The sequence below is a fragment of the Pleurodeles waltl genome, chromosome 3_1 (assembly GCF_031143425.1).
Source record: "Pleurodeles waltl isolate 20211129_DDA chromosome 3_1, aPleWal1.hap1.20221129, whole genome shotgun sequence".
Lineage (NCBI taxonomy): Eukaryota > Metazoa > Chordata > Amphibia > Caudata > Salamandridae > Pleurodeles > Pleurodeles waltl.
In genome coordinates this window covers 9,524,832-9,541,714 of record NC_090440.1, presented here as the reverse complement: position 1 = coordinate 9,541,714, position 16,883 = coordinate 9,524,832, and the positions used below count along the sequence as shown (strand labels likewise).

General features: G+C 45.7%; 1 protein-coding gene across 14 annotated transcripts in view; it reads left to right on the top strand.

Moving 5' to 3' along the window:
* Positions 1-16,883, top strand: part of MADD (MAP kinase activating death domain) — a 639,440-nt gene that overhangs the window by 270,156 nt on the left and 352,401 nt on the right. For all 14 annotated transcript variants that reach the window (XM_069221634.1, XM_069221639.1, XM_069221632.1 and 11 more), the window contains 2 exons: positions 13,574-13,760; positions 14,764-14,914. In XM_069221634.1, coding sequence (XP_069077735.1) covers positions 13,574-13,760; positions 14,764-14,914 — 338 coding nt within the window. The remainder of the gene's footprint in view (positions 1-13,573; positions 13,761-14,763; positions 14,915-16,883) is intronic.

Sequence of the window (16,883 nt, the reverse complement as noted above, 5' to 3'; positions counted from 1 at the left end):
TCGGTGACCGACCGTCGGCACCGAAAAAGGCCAAAACAGTGCCGAGATCGTCCGACTCCGGTCGAGACACCGGCACGCAGCCTTCTCGGGACCGAGAAAGTGCTGGAGACAAGCCTCGACACCGAGATGCCGGTGTGGACACGGCTCGACGCCGAGACAGCGGCACCGAAACAGATCGACGCCGAGAGGTTTCGGCCCCGAAAAGGAAAAAAGTCACCTCGGAGCCGAAAAAACACGCAGACAAAGTTTCGACGCCGAAACAAACTGCAAGCGACCCAGCTTCAGGCTCTTATACAGAAGAGCACTCGCTAACCTCCCAAATGCAAAAGCATAGGTTTGAGGAAGAGCTACAAGCAACTGATGTGGACCATACGCAAAAGCGTATCTTCATTCAGCAGGGGACAGGAAAAATAAGCACCCTTCCCCCCATTAGGAGAAAGAGAAGGTTGGAGTTCCAGACGGAACAAGCACCACAACCAAAAGTGGTTAAAAGAATTACACCACCACCCTCTCCTCCGCCCGTGATTAACGTTTCACCAGCACAAACTCCATCTCACTCCCCAGCTCACACCACCATGAGCCAGGGTGACCAAGATCAGGACGCATGGGACCTATACGACGCCCCAGTGTCAGATAACAGCCCGGAGGCCTACCCTACAAAGCCATCTCCACCAGAAGACAGCACCGCGTACTCTCAGGTGGTGGCTAGAGCAGCACAATTTCATAACGTAAGCCTACACTCAGAACAGGTCGAGGATGATTTCTTGTTCAACACACTCTCCTCCACCCACAGCTCCTACCAAAGCCTGCCTATGCTCCCTGGTATGCTCCGGCACGCAAAAGACATATTTAAGGAGCCGGTCAAAAGTAGGGCAATCACACCAAGGGTGGAAAAGAAGTATAAGCCGCCTCCTACGGACCCGGCTTTCATCACTACACAGCTGCCACCAGACTCTGTTGTTGTAGGAGCAGCTAGGAAAAGGGCCAACTCTCACACATCTGGAGATGCACCACCCCCAGATAAAGAAAGCCGCAAGTTCGATGCAGCTGGTAAAAGAGTCGCAGCACAAGCTGCAAACCAGTGGCGCATCGCGAACTCCCAGGCACTACTTGCGCGCTATGACAGAGCCCACTGGGACGAGATGCAACATCTCATTGAACATCTGCCCAAGGACTTCCAAAATAGGGCGAAACAAGTGGTTGAGGAGGGACAGACCATCTCCAACAACCAGATACGTTCCTCCATGGACGCTGCAGATACAGCTGCACGGACAATTAATACATCTGTAACTATCAGACGGCATGCATGGCTCCGAACGTCTGGATTTAAACCAGAGATTCAACAAGCAGTTCTCAATATGCCTTTTAATGAAAAAGAACTGTTCGGTCCAGAAGTGGACACAGCGATTGAGAAACTCAAAAAAGATACGGACACTGCCAAAGCCATGGGCGCACTCTACTCCCCGCAGAGCAGAGGGAATTACAGCACATTCCGTAAAACGCCCTTTCGAGGGGGGTTTCGGGGTCAAAGCACACAAGCCAGCACCTCACAAGCAACACCGTCCACTTACCAAGGACAGTATAGAGGAGGTTTTCGGGGACAATATAGAGGAGGGCAATTCCCTAGAAATAGAGGGAGATTTCAAAGCCCCAAAACCCCTACTACTAAACAATGACTCACATGTCACTCACCCCCTCCACACAACACCAGTGGGGGGAAGAATAGGTCATTATTACAAAGCATGGGAAGAAATCACTACAGACACTTGGGTTCTAGCAATTATCCAACATGGTTATTGCATAGAATTTCTACAATTCCCTCCAAACATACCACCAAAAGCACAAAATTTAACAACACACCATTCCAATCTCCTGGAGATAGAAGTGCAGGCACTATTGCAAAAGAATGCAATCGAATTAGTGCCAAACACACAAATAAACACAGGAGTTTACTCACTGTACTTTCTGATACCAAAGAAGGACAAAACGCTGAGACCAATCCTAGACCTCAGAGTAGTGAACACTTTCATCAAATCAGACCACTTCCACATGGTCACACTACAAGAAGTATTGCCATTGCTAAAACTACACGACTACATGGCAACTTTAGACCTCAAGGATGCTTATTTCCATATACCAATACACCCATCGCACAGGAAATACCTAAGGTTTGTATTCAAAGGAATACATTACCAATTCAAGGTACTGCCTTTCGGATTAACAACCGCACCAAGAGTCTTTACCAAATGTCTAGCGGTAGTCGCTGCACACATAAGAAGGCAGCAAATACATGTGTTCCCATATTTGGACGACTGGCTAATCAAGGCCCATTCGTTCATACAGTGCTCAAATCACACAAATCAGATCATACAAACCCTCTTCAAACTCGGGTTCACCGTCAATTTCACAAAATCCAAAATTCTGCCATGCAAGGTACAACAATACCTGGGAGCCATAATAGACACATCAAAGGGAGTAGCCACTCCAAGTCTACAAAGAATTCAAAATTTCAACACCATCATACAACGCATGTATCCAACACAAAAAATACAGGCAAAGATGGTATTACAACTCCTAGGCATGATGTCATCATGCATAGCCATTGTCCCAAACGCAAGACTGCACATGAGGCCCTTACAACAGTGCCTAGCATCACAGTGGTCTCAAGCACAGGGTCACCTTCTAGATCTGGTGTTAATAGACCGCCAAACTTACCTCTCGCTTCTGTGGTGGAACAACATAAATTTAAACAAGGGGCGGCCTTTCCAAGACCCAGTGCCACAATACGTAATAACAACAGATGCTTCCATGACAGGGTGGGGAGCACACCTCGATCAACACAGCATACAAGGACAATGGAACGTACATCAAACAAAACTGCATATCAATCACCTAGAACTTCTAGCAGTTTTTCAAGCACTAAAAGCTTTCCAACCAATAATAGTTCACAAATACATTCTCGTCAAAACAGACAACATGACAACAATGTATTATCTAAACAAGCAGGGAGGGACGCACTCCACGCAGTTAAGCCTGCTAGCACAAAAAATTTGGCATTGGGCAATTCACAACCAAATTCGCCTAATTGCACAGTTTATACCAGGGATACAAAATCAACTCGCAGACAATCTCTCTCGAGATCACCAACAGGTCCACGAATGGGAAATTCACCCCCAAATTCTGAACACTTATTTCAAACTCTGGGGAACACCTCAGATAGACTTGTTTGCGACAAGGGAGAACGCAAAATGCCAAAACTTCGCATCCAGGTACCCACACAAACAATCCCAAGGCAATGCCCTATGGATGAACTGGTCAGGGATATTTGCTTACGCTTTTCCTCCTCTCCCTCTCCTTCCTTACCTGGTAAACAAACTCAGTCAAAGCAAACTCAAACTCATATTGATAGCACCAACTTGGGCAAGGCAACCCTGGTACACAACGCTGCTAGACCTATCAGTGGTACCCTGCATCAAATTGCCCAACAGGCCAGATCTGTTGACACAGCACAACCAAAAGATCAGACACCCAGATCCAGCATCGCTGAATCTAGCAATCTGGCTCCTGAAATCCTAGAATTCGGGCACTTACAACTTACCCAAGAATGTATGGAAGTCATAAAACAAGCAAGAAGGCCATCCACCAGGCACTGCTATGCAAGTAAATGGAAGAGGTTTGTTTGCTACTGCCATATTAATCAAATACAACCATTACACACAACTCCAGAACATGTAGTGGGTTACTTGCTTCACTTACAAAAATCTAACCTAGCTTTCTCTTCCATTAAGATTCACCTTGCAGCAATATCTGCATACCTGCAGACTACCTATTCAACTTCCCTATATAAAATACCAGTCATTAAAGCATTCATGGAGGGCCTTAGGAGAATTATACCACCAAGAACACCACCTGTTCCTTCATGGAACCTAAATGTTGTCCTAACTAGACTTATGGGTCCACCTTTTGAACCCATGCACTCCTGCGACATACAGTTCCTAACCTGGAAGGTGGCATTTCTCATCGCCATTACTTCCCTGAGAAGAGTAAGCGAGATTCAGGCGTTTACTATACAGGAACCTTTTATACAACTACACAAAAATAAAGTCGTCCTAAGGACCAATCCTAAATTTTTGCCAAAGGTTATTTCACCGTTCCATCTAAATCAATCAGTGGAACTTCCAGTGTTCTTTCCACAGCCAGATACCGTAGCTGAAAGGGCACTACATACATTAGATGTCAAAAGAGCATTGATGTATTACATTGACAGAACAAAAAACATCAGAAAGACTAAACAACTCTTTATTGCATTTCAAAAACCTCATGCAGGAAACCCAATTTCAAAACAAGGTATAGCCAGATGGATAGTTAAATGCATCCAAATCTGCTACCTTAAAGCTAAACGACAGCTGCCCATTACACCAAGGGCACACTCAACCAGAAAGAAAGGTGCTACCATGGCCTTTCTAGGAAACATCCCAATGCAAGAAATATGTAAGGCAGCCACATGGTCTACGCCTCACACATTCACCAAGCACTACTGTGTAGACGTGTTATCCGCACAACAAGCCACAGTAGGTCAAGCTGTATTAAGGACATTATTTCAGACTACTTCCACTCCTACAGGCTGATCCACCGCTTTTGGGGAAATAACTGCTTACTAGTCTATGCAGAACATGCGTATCTACAGCGACAGATGCCATCGAACTGAAAATGTCACTTACCCAGTGTACATCTGTTCGTGGCATCAGTCGCAGTAGATTCGCATGTGCCCACCCGCCTCCCCGGGAGCCTGTAGCAGTTTGGAAGTTACCTTCAATTATTTATATATGTATCATCTCAACCTTAAATAGGTGCATACTTAGTCACTCCATTGCATGGGCACTATTACTACAATTCAACTCCTACCTCACCCTCTGCGGGGAAAAACAATCGACGATGGAGTCGACGCCCATGCGCAATGGAGACAAAAGGAGGAGTCACTCGGTCCCGTGACTCGAAAGACTTCTTCGAAGAAAAACAACTTGTAACACTCCGGCCCAACACCAGATGGCGAGCTATTGCAGAACATGCGAATCTACTGCGACTGATGCCACGAACAGATGTACACTGGGTAAGTGACATTTTCATTATGCTGCTATAATTTGCATAATTGTGGGAATTTCTAGTTACGCTTCTTACTTGAAATTACAAAAATTGTGAAATTCACTTTGTGAAAGTACGCTCCATTCGCAGTAAACGATTATTGCAAACTTTCTATTGATGGTAAAGAAGAACGTGAGCGGTTGTATTTTTATTTTTTTCCCCCAATTTTTTTCTTGCAAAGTGCAACCTTACTTTAACAATTCATATAAGGACTCATTCCACGCTAAAATAGTGTGAAATAACTGATTTATATTTCTTGTAATTGTGTTAATTTATATAATTTTGCTGAAATTATTAGGAAATTTTGCAAAATTAACCCATCCCTAGCGCAACCCTGTTTTTATAACTTTCCATTAGAATACACTCCACACCTCAGCTGATGAAACCCTTACAATACCTCCCAATAAGAATATATCTTCGTGACCATGAAGCCTCGGATGGCTCCATCAGTTAAAGCCATATACTGGTGTCCAAGCAGCCTCGAAAGCTGCTGATCCAGTTGCCCACATATACATTTCTTTGTGGTGGTGGGCCCCGTGGCGAGAAGACTTATTTCTTCTTGTATTCTCTGCACTATTTACAGAACTGGTGATTCCAACCCCACCCTCCCCAATCCCAACCCTTTTCACAGGGCCATGGGGCAGGCAGGAGCTTCTTGGGCCGACCTTGAAGTTTGAGGCCTTTTACTGCTGGTGCCATGGGGCCCGACCTGCTCCGAGCAGCAGGGCTGAGTACTACCCCTTCCTCCTTTGACTCGGTGGTTGTGCGAGTCAGTTAGTCTAAGGCTTCTCAAGTGTGGTGGGGACTGTCTTGATTGGAGGTAGGTGCACGGTTTACACGTCCACAAAACTCAAAACATGCTCACAACATGCTCGCCAACCACAATAAATGAAGGCCCAACCGGATACTTGGTTTACATGAAAATAAATAATATTTATATATGAACACGAAGTGAAATCTGGCACACCGCAAGTGATATACACAGGCTTCGTAAAGCCGGCACTCTACTATTGTCTCAATAAATTACTAAGTCCCACTTCCCCCGTCTGAGGACTGAGTTATTCCCCATTTGCACGAGGCAGCATTCAGGGTTGCCCCTTCTAGTTAGTGCTAGTGTTGGAAGTGTCACAATGATTTTTAAGTCCTAGTATCTCTATGACCTAGTGCTTCCGTCTCCTTTTTGTAATCCATTCCAGACACAGATTTGATGTAATATCAGAATCTTTATAGTTTGTGATGTGGCCGTTGACCCCTTTGAAGTGCCCTGCACTTTGTCAAGGAAGCCGTCTATCACAGCAGGAGCGACTCCAAACTTGATACCCTATGTTCGATGGCATCTGTCGCTGTAGATACGCATGTTCTGCAATAGCTCGCCATCTGGTGTTGGGCCGGAGTGTTACAAGTTGTTTTTCTTCGAAGAAGTCTTTCGAGTCACGGGACCGAGTGACTCCTCCTTTTGTCTCCATTGCGCATGGGCGTCGACTCCATCTTCGATTGTTTTTTTTCCGCCATCGGGTTCGGACGTGTTCCTGTCGCTCCGAGTTTCGGAACGGAAAATTAGCTAATTTCGGAAGATTTTCGTCGGTATTGTTGCGTTCGGGATCGGCGTACTTAGATTCCACACCGCATCGAAGATCGAAGAGCTCCGGTGCCCTTCGGGGTAGTTTTTCGATCCTCCGTCGGGGCCTGGTCGGCCCGACCGCGTGCTGAAGAACGCCGATGGAACGGACCCCGTTCCGTTTCTGCCCCAAATGCCACAATAAATACCCCTACACAGACCAACACTTGGTCTGCAACCTGTGCCTGTCACCTGAGCACAGCGAAGACACCTGCGAGGCCTGTCGTGCGTTCCGGTCCCGAAAAACACTCCGAGACCGTCGAGCCAGAAGACTTCAGATGGCGTCCGCACCGACAGCCCAACGGGAGTTCGAGGAACAGGAAGAGGAAGGTACCTTCTCGATCCAAGACTCAGACTCCGAAGGATTCGACGATACACAAACCGTGAGTAAGACGTCGAAATCCACTCAGAGGAACATTTACAAGGCCCAGGGGACGCCACTGCCACCAGGCCATGGCTCGACCCATAAATTCGGTGACCGACCGTCGGCACCGAAAAAGGCCCAAACAGTGCCGAGATCGTCCGACTCCGGTCGAGACACCGGCACGCAGCCTTCTCGGGACCGAGAAAGTGCTGGAGACAAGCCTCGACACCGAGATGCCGGTGTGGACACGGCTCGACGCCGAGACAGCGGCACCGAAACAGATCGACGCCGAGAGGTTTCGGCCCCGAAAAAGAAAAAAGTCACCTCGGAGCCGAAAAAACACGCAGACAGGGTTTCGATGCCGAAACAAACTGCAAGCGACCCAGCTTCAGGCTCTTATACAGAGGAGCACTCGCTAACCTCCCAAATGCAGAAGCATAGGTTTGAGGAAGAGCTACAAGCAACTGATGTGGACCATACGCAAAAGCGTATCTTCATACAGCAGGGGACAGGAAAAATAAGCACCCTTCCCCCCATTAGGAGAAAGAGAAGGTTGGAGTTCCAGACGGAACAGACACCACAACCAAAGGTGGTGAAAAGAGTTACCCCACCACCCTGTCCTCCGCCCGTGATTAACGTCTCACCAGCACAAACTCCATCACACTCCCCAGCTCACACCACCATGAGCCAGGGTGACCAAGATCAGGACGCATGGGACCTATACGACGCCCCAGTGTCAGATAACAGTCCGGAGGCATACCCTACAAAGCCATCTCCACCAGAAGACAGCACCGCGTATTCTCAAGTGGTGGCTAGAGCAGCACAATTTCACAACGTAAGCCTCCACTCAGAACAGGTCGAGGATGATTTCTTATTCAACACACTCTCCTCCACCCACAGCTCATACCAAAGCCTGCCTATGCTCCCTGGTATGCTCCGGCACGCAAAAGACATCTTTAAGGAGCCGGTCAAAAGTAGGGCAATCACACCAAGGGTGGAAAAAAAGTATAAGGCGCCTCCTACAGACCCGGTTTTCAGCACTACACAGCTGCCACCAGACTCTGTCGTTGTAGGAGCAGCTAGGAAAAGGGCCAACTCTCACACATCTGGAGATGCACCACCCCCAGATAAAGAAAGCCGCAAGTTCGATGCAGCTGGTAAAAGAGTCGCAGCACAAGCTGCAAACCAGTGGCGCATCGCGAACTCCCAGGCACTACTTGCGCGCTATGACAGAGCCCACTGGGACGAGATGCAACATCTCATTGAACATCTGCCCAAGGACTTACAAAATAGGGCAAAACAAGTGGTTGAGGAGGGACAGACCATCTCCAACAACCAGATACGCTCCTCCATGGACGCTGCAGATACAGCTGCACGGACAATTAATACATCTGTAACTATCAGAAGGCATGCATGGCTCCGAACGTCTGGATTTAAACCAGAGATTCAACAAGCATTTCTCAATATGCCTTTTAATGAAAAAGAACTGTTCGGTCCAGAAGTGGACACAGCGATTGAGAAACTCAAAAAAGATACGGACACTGCCAAAGCCATGGGCGCACTCTACTCCCCGCAGAGCAGAGGGAATTACAGCACATTCCGTAAAACGCCCTTTCGAGGGGGGTTTCGGGGTCAAAGCACACAAGCCAGCACCTCACAAGCCACACCGTCCAGTTACCAGGGACAGTATAGAGGAGGTTTTCGGGGACAATATAGAGGAGGGCAATTCCCTAGAAATAGAGGAAGATTTCAAAGCCCCAAAACCCCTACTACTAAACAGTGACTCACATGTCACTCACCCCCTCCACACAACACCAGTGGGGGGAAGAATAGGTCACTATTACAAAGCATGGGAGGAAATCACTACAGACACTTGGGTTCTGGCAATTATCCAACATGGTTATTGCATAGAATTTCTACAATTCCCTCCAAACATACCACCAAAAGCACAAAATTTAACAACACACCATTCCAATCTCCTGGAGATAGAAGTGCAGGCACTATTGCAAAAGAATGCAATCGAATTAGTGCCAAACACACAAATAAACACAGGAGTTTACTCACTGTACTTTCTGATACCAAAGAAGGACAAAACACTGAGACCAATCCTAGACCTCAGAGTAGTGAACACTTTCATCAAATCAGACCACTTCCACATGGTCACACTACAAGAAGTATTGCCATTGCTAAAACTACACGACTACATGGCAACTTTAGACCTCAAGGATGCTTATTTCAATATACCAATACACCCATCGCACAGGAAATACCTAAGGTTTGTATTCAAAGGAATACATTACCAATTCAAGGTACTGCCTTTCGGATTAACAACCGCACCAAGAGTCTTTACCAAATGTCTAGCGGTAGTCGCTGCACACATAAGAAGGCAGCAAATACATGTGTTCCCATATTTGGACGACTGGCTAATCAAGGCCCATTCGTTCATACAGTGCTCAAATCACACAAATCAGATCATACAAACCCTCTTCAAACTCGGGTTCACCGTCAACTTTACAAAATCCAACATTCTGCCGCGCAAGGTACAACAATACCTAGGAGCCATAATAGACACATCAAAGGGAGTAGCCACTCCAAGTCCACAAAGAATTCTAAATTTCAACACCATCATACAACGCATGTATTCAACACAAAAGATACAGGCAAAGATGGTATTACAACTCCTAGGCATGATGTCTTCATGCATAGCCATTGTCCCAAACGCAAGACTGCACATGAGGCCCTTACAACAATGCCTAGCATCACAGTGGTCTCAAGCACAGGGTCACCTTCTAGATCTGGTGTTAATAGACCGCCAAACTTACCTCTCGCCTGTGATCGTCTGTGGTGGAACAACATAAATTTAAACAAGGGGCGGCCTTTCCAAGACCCAGTGCCACAATACGTAATAACAACAGATGCTTCCATGACAGGGTGGGGAGCACACCTCGATCAACACAGCATACAAGGACAATGGAACGTACATCAAACAAAACTGCATATCAATCACCTAGAACTTCTAGCAGTTTTTCAAGCACTAAAAGCTTTCCAACCAATAATAGTTCACAAATACATTCTCGTCAAAACAGGCAACATGACAACAATGTATTATCTAAACAAGCAGGGGGGGACGCACTCCACGCAGTTAAGCCTGCTAGCACAAAAAATTTGGCATTGGGCAATTCACAACCAAATTCGCCTAATAGCACAGTTTATACCAGGGATCCAAAATCAACTCGCAGACAATCTCTCTCGAGATCATCAACAGGTCCACGAATGGGAAATTCACCCCCAAATTCTGAACACTTATTTCAAACTCTGGGGAACACCTCAAATAGACTTGTTTGCGACAAGGGAGAACGCAAAATGCCAAAACTTCGCATCCAGATACCCACACAAACAATCCCAAGGCAATGCCCTATGGATGAACTGGTCAGGGATATTTGCTTACGCTTTTCCTCCTCTCCCTCTCCTTCCTTACCTGGTAAACAAACTCAGTCAAAGCAAACTCAAACTCATATTGATAGCACCAACTTGGGCAAGGCAACCCTGGTACACAACGCTGCTAGACCTATCAGTGGTACCCTGCATCAAATTGCCCAACAGGCCAGATCTGTTGACACAGTACAACCAAAAGATCAGACACCCAGAACCAGCATCGCTGAATCTAGCAATCTGGCTCCTGAAATCCTAGAATTCGGGCACTTACAACTTACCCAAGAATGTATGGAAGTCATAAAACAAGCCAGAAGGCCATCCACCAGGCACTGCTATGCAAGTAAATGGAAGAGGTTTGTTTGCTACTGCCATATTAATCAAATACAACCATTACACACAACTCCAGAACATGTAGTGGGTTACTTGCTTCACTTACAAAAATCTAACCTAGCTTTCTCTTCCATTAAAATACACCTTGCAGCAATATCTGCATACCTGCAGACTACCTATTCAACTTCCCTATATAAGATACCAGTCATTAAAGCATTCATGGAGGGCCTTAGGAGAATTATACCACCAAGAACACTACCTGTTCCTTCATGGAACCTAAATGTTGTCCTAACTAGACTTATGGGTCCACCTTTTGAACCCATGCACTCCTGCGACATACAGTTCCTAACCTGGAAGGTGGCATTTCTCATCGCCATTACTTCCCTAAGAAGAGTAAGCGAGATTCAGGCGTTTACAATACAGGAACCTTTTATACAACTACACAAAAATAAAGTCGTCCTAAGGACCAATCCTAAATTTTTGCCAAAGGTTATTTCACCGTTCCATCTAAATCAAACAGTGGAACTTCCAGTGTTCTTTCCACAGCCAGATACCGTAGCTGAAAGGGCACTACATACATTAGATGTCAAAAGAGCATTGATGTATTACATTGACAGAACAAAAAACATCAGAAAGACTAAACAACTCTTTATTGCATTTCAAAAACCTCATGCAGGAAACCCAATTTCAAAACAAGGTATAGCCAGATGGATAGTTAAATGCATCCAAATCTGCTACCTTAAAGCTAAACGACAGCTGCCCATTACACCAAGGGCACACTCAACCAGAAAGAAAGGTGCTACCATGGCCTTTCTAGGAAACATCCCAATGCAAGAAATATGTAAGGCAGCCACATGGTCTACGCCTCACACATTCACCAAGCACTACTGTGTAGACGTGTTATCCGCACAACAAGCCACAGTAGGTCAAGCCGTATTAAGAACATTATTTCAGACTACTTCCACTCCTACAGGCTGATCCACCGCTTTTGGGGAAATAACTGCTTACTAGTCTATGCAGAACATGCGTATCTACAGCGACAGATGCCATCGAACTGAAAATGTCACTTACCCAGTGTACATCTGTTCGTGGCATCAGTCGCAGTAGATTCGCATGTGCCCACCCGCCTCCCCGGGAGCCTGTAGCAGTTTGGAAGTTACCTTCAATTATTTATATATGTATCATCTCAACCTTAAATAGGTGCATACTTAGTCACTCCATTGCATGGGCACTATTACTACAATTCAACTCCTACCTCACCCTCTGCGGGGAAAAACAATCGAAGATGGAGTCGACGCCCATGCGCAATGGAGACAAAAGGAGGAGTCACTCGGTCCCGTGACTCGAAAGACTTCTTCGAAGAAAAACAACTTGTAACACTCCGGCCCAACACCAGATGGCGAGCTATTGCAGAACATGCGAATCTACTGCGACTGATGCCACGAACAGATGTACACTGGGTAAGTGACATTTTCATTATAGGCCATGGGAGCTTCTAGATGCTCATACCTGGACGTCAGCCACACTGATGTCTGTCTCAATGTTACCACAGCCCCCAGCCCTGTTCTTTGATTCCCTTAGCAGCCCCATCTCCTTCCTGAGGTGTGCCCAGGCCCCATGGACCAGTGACCTTTTCAGAATCAAAGAACCCTTTTGTACTTCAGAAGAGCATGGCTTGCTGTCCCTTTGGCTATTATGGGAGTCGTCTCTCCACCCCCCCCCCCAGATCCGAGGAATGCAGACAATCCACTAATCTGGCTTGACTTCGGCTCATGCCTCTGAGAATTCTGGGCTTCCAAGAAGGAATCCTCAGGCCTCCAGGTACTCTACCATACGGAGGCACATTCATCACCTCATGTCGCAGTCACTCGCGCGCTACATACTCACACGATGTAGGCCTTGAGTAAATCCCATGATGTGTGCTTTGTGCAAATCTGTCATTTAGAGCTATGTTTTAGTACAACATGTGTCAATAGATCACACTAAGATGCATTTTGCACTAAAAAAAAGTACAAAAACACCCCCCCCACCCCCCACCCATGCAGTAGTTGTGTGCGTTCATGGCATTCATGTTATTGCCAAGCATGTGTGGTAAAAAATTTGTTGAGAACTGTGCATAATTACTCACCGCCCCATAACGGTCTTATTTTTGTAACTTTGCAGAATAAGTGTAACATGAAATTACGCAATTTACACCATTGTCATGTAAATGTCGCCCAGGCCTTATTGGAACCCTCTTTGGCTCTGTTCCAGCAGCTTGTTTTCAGAATGTTCGGTTTCATTATTTAAGAATGATCAGTCCATTAAGCCATGCCTTGAGTAGGTAGTTTTGTTCCACAGATCACACAGGTATTTTCGGAAGTAATTTTAGAAGTGGTGTTTAATCTACTGTTTGGAATTTGTAATCTTTGCACTCGATGTTTTTTTCTGAAACTTCAGCTATTTTTGTATGTCTGAACTCCAACCCACATGCAGTATTTTCATCCAACTGTTGAAGATTAACATGTAGAGGGGAATGGAAAGGTTTGTTGGTGAGGTAAAGAACGGTGAGAATGAACATCATAAGAGACCAGAGGGACCAGGGAGAGAAGGGTGGAGGGGAAGTGAAGAGAGACTCGTGTTTTAGGCGTCAGTTCCTGTTTTCTTGACCCCAGTGTTGACCATCATTCACCGTTTGCCTGCAGTGAGAACCAGCAGTTCCTGAAGGAGGTGGCACTGAACGTCCTGGAGGGCCAGGGTGTGAAGTGGCTGAACATGAAGAAGGTGCGTCGCTTGCTGGAGAGTGAACAACTTCGCGCCTTCATACTCAGCAAGCTGAACCGCACCATCCAGTCGGAGGAGGATGCTCGACAAGATGTGATCCAGGACGTGGTGAGTGCCTCCTTGGGAGGGAAGCCGGATGAAATAAGTGTAATCTACCTCTTTTTAGGGAAGGACGTACTCCAGAGGGAAAAGGTTCATGAGGAGAGCGCAGTGACTGAAGTCCTAGCATGGCTTGTAAAAGCCAGCTCCACCTTCCCTGTTCGTTTTCTATTGCCTGTTGTGGGTCTGTCCTCACGTTGGAAATGCTTCATTATTCTACTTCTTGGGGTTCATGGAATGTAACCCCACTTGTATTCTGATTAGTATTGTTCACCTGTACTAGGCTACGGGGCAACTGGTGGTATGTGTCAGCTTATTATAGAATTATCTCTACCTCTTTACCTGTCTTTCACGTTTGTCTTAATCATTTTTATGCCTTTCTCTCTCTTGCTGTAAGTCACAATCTAGTGATATATCCGAGTTACTGAACATGAATGCTGGAGCCCAGCATTTGCACCAATTGGTACAAATCAAGCGTTGACCAGTTCACACATCTTTAGCACCTCCTGCCTTTGTGTAATTGTGTCTAGGGACACTAAAACACCCTTTGATTTGACGATGGCTCAAACAACGTATTCATATTTTTCCTTGTCCTTGTCTTTGCTTGTAGTGTTGATTCTGTGGGATTGCTGTGGGATTTGCAGGACTGTCATCTGCAGCTTGTTTTCTCTTCATGCTCTTTTCCTTCCTCTCCTTTGTCCTTTTATAAAGAGAATGTCTTCAGTGAGATTCTGTGACCTGCTGCAAAGTTCTTGTTTAGTACAGTTTCATTAAATTCCTAGACCACTGACTGATTAAACTATGGATTTCTGACACGCGAAGTCATCTTGGTAGGACAGACTTTGATTGGGCGTGAATACCATTGTACCAAGGGAGTTCATGATGTTTTCTTTGATGCATTATTTCTGGTGCACTGACTGCGTGCTTGGGCCTCCTGGAAACAGACTGGTTGGTAGAACTTGTACTGGTAGAAAGATCTCCTTGTGTACCCGTGTGTTTGTTATCTCTGCAGGAGATCAGCCGGAAGGTCTACAAAGGAATGCTGGACGTTCTGAAGTGCACAGTGTCTAGTCTGGAGCAGTCATACAGTAATGCTGGCCTCGGGGGTATGGCCAGCGTATTCAGCCTGCTTGAGATTGCCTACACCCACTACTATAACAAAGGTGAGGCCTCCACATCAGGAGGTAGAGGTGTTTTTTAATCTTGGCTCATGCACTCTTCATATTGTTGGGTCCCACACAGCTTTTAGACATACTTCCTGGCGCTGGTCTGAGGCTGGTCCTCTACCTTCATTCTCCGGGCGCTCTGCTCTCTGTTCTTTGCCACGCTCTCCCTTTACTTTTAATTATGGACACTTTTTTCTCTCCTGTGACCTTGACGAGGGCTGTATGTGTTACGATACTGAATTATCGAGTACTCTATAGTGCTGCGAAAAATTGTAATAGATGTATCGAGAAGGTAAATGATAAGAATGCGCAGCAGATGATGGACAAATAGGAAAAAGTTTAATTGGGAGCGTGCTCAGGCACATCTGTCTACTTTCATCTTCAGATGCAACTGTGCCATCTCCAACCCAGTCTAGAACCCTCCTGCTAGAATCACAGAAGGTAACATCCCCTTTCCTTAATCTTTGAAATAGAACTTCTGATATAGTCTATTTCACTTCACAGTATACATCTAGTAACACAACTAATTGGATAACAGTTGTGAACAAGAACATAAACACATCAACAAGTAAAATACATAACTAAAATACAATTTCAGATGCACTCAACGTCTTTTTTTTAGTAGGTAATCTAAACGTTATTATGTTACAAGGATCTCACACTCATGGCTCCCTAAAAGGGGCTTTGCAGCATGCCTGATGCACAACAGAAAGAGTAGAGGCAGCCTTCCACAGCCTAAAACAGCCAGGTCTTGATCTGTTTCCTGCAAGTGGAGACTTATGAGAAGATTATCCCTCAACCAAAGGCACGTAACTCAAGAGCTTCCTCCCTGCCTCACGGTGCTAAACCAGGTTATCACTTCCAAATTGAGCTCAGAAGGTTTTAGACATGTTGTAGGGTGATAAAATCAGACCCACAGAATTAAGAACACATTATGCGTTTCTCAAAGTCTTAAACTAGATATGCTTTTCTATCGGAAGCCAATCTAACTTCTGCAACTCTTCTGATTCTGTATGGCCTTTTGGCCGATGGCACAGCAGTCTGTTGGCTGCATTTTGGATGATCTGCAGTCTTTCGGACAAACTTGAAGCCACCCAAATATAAAATTCCAGTAGTCTAGGTGTGAAATGATAAAGGTCTGCACAATGGTCCTTTGAACCTCAGGAGAAAAGTACCCAAAATGTTTCTTCAAGCTTTTCAGCAAATCAAAACATGTTACTGCCTTAATTTGAGGTGCGAAGGAAACTTATTGTTGACCCAGACTTCCATGTTCTTAACTACAGATGTAGGAGCCAGGGGCTGAGCTAGACTCTTATGCCACCAAGGAGGTCCCCCGTCTTCAGACGAGAACAATGACAAGCCAGCTGAGTGTCACCTGCATATGATACCAAGGACAGCCCAGCCAATTCTACAATGTCTCCTTGGAGGCAGACATAAATGTTTGAAAAGCATGGGGCTTACCTCAGATCCCTGAGGACCTCCAGACTCCAGATTGTGTTTAATAGGTGGCGATATCTCTTTGAAGAAATGCTGTTCCAACAAAGAGGGTAAACTAAGTTAGCGCCTTGTCGTGGATACTGATATCACTCAATCTGATCGACAGCTTGGGGGGACCATGTCAAAAGCAGCGCTTAAGTCTAAGTCTAATAAAATCTGAGCTGCTAAATCACCCCTGTCCACGATCTGACAGCTCCTCTGTGACCCTAAGTAAAGCAGTCTGTTTTATGTGCCGGCTGAAAGCCATTTTGAGAAGAATGCTGTAGATGGTGTCTCCCCCCCCCCCGCCCCCTTTACTAACGCACCACTTGAATAAATAAATTGTTCTACAAATCTTTGGCCAAAAACACTGAGCGGGAGATGGGGTGATAATTTTCAGGCCGCTTGTGGTCCATGGTAGTTTTTTTGTTTTTGTTTTTTAAATAAATGAATCAACACGGCTTGATTCCAACTGTGTGGAAATAGGACA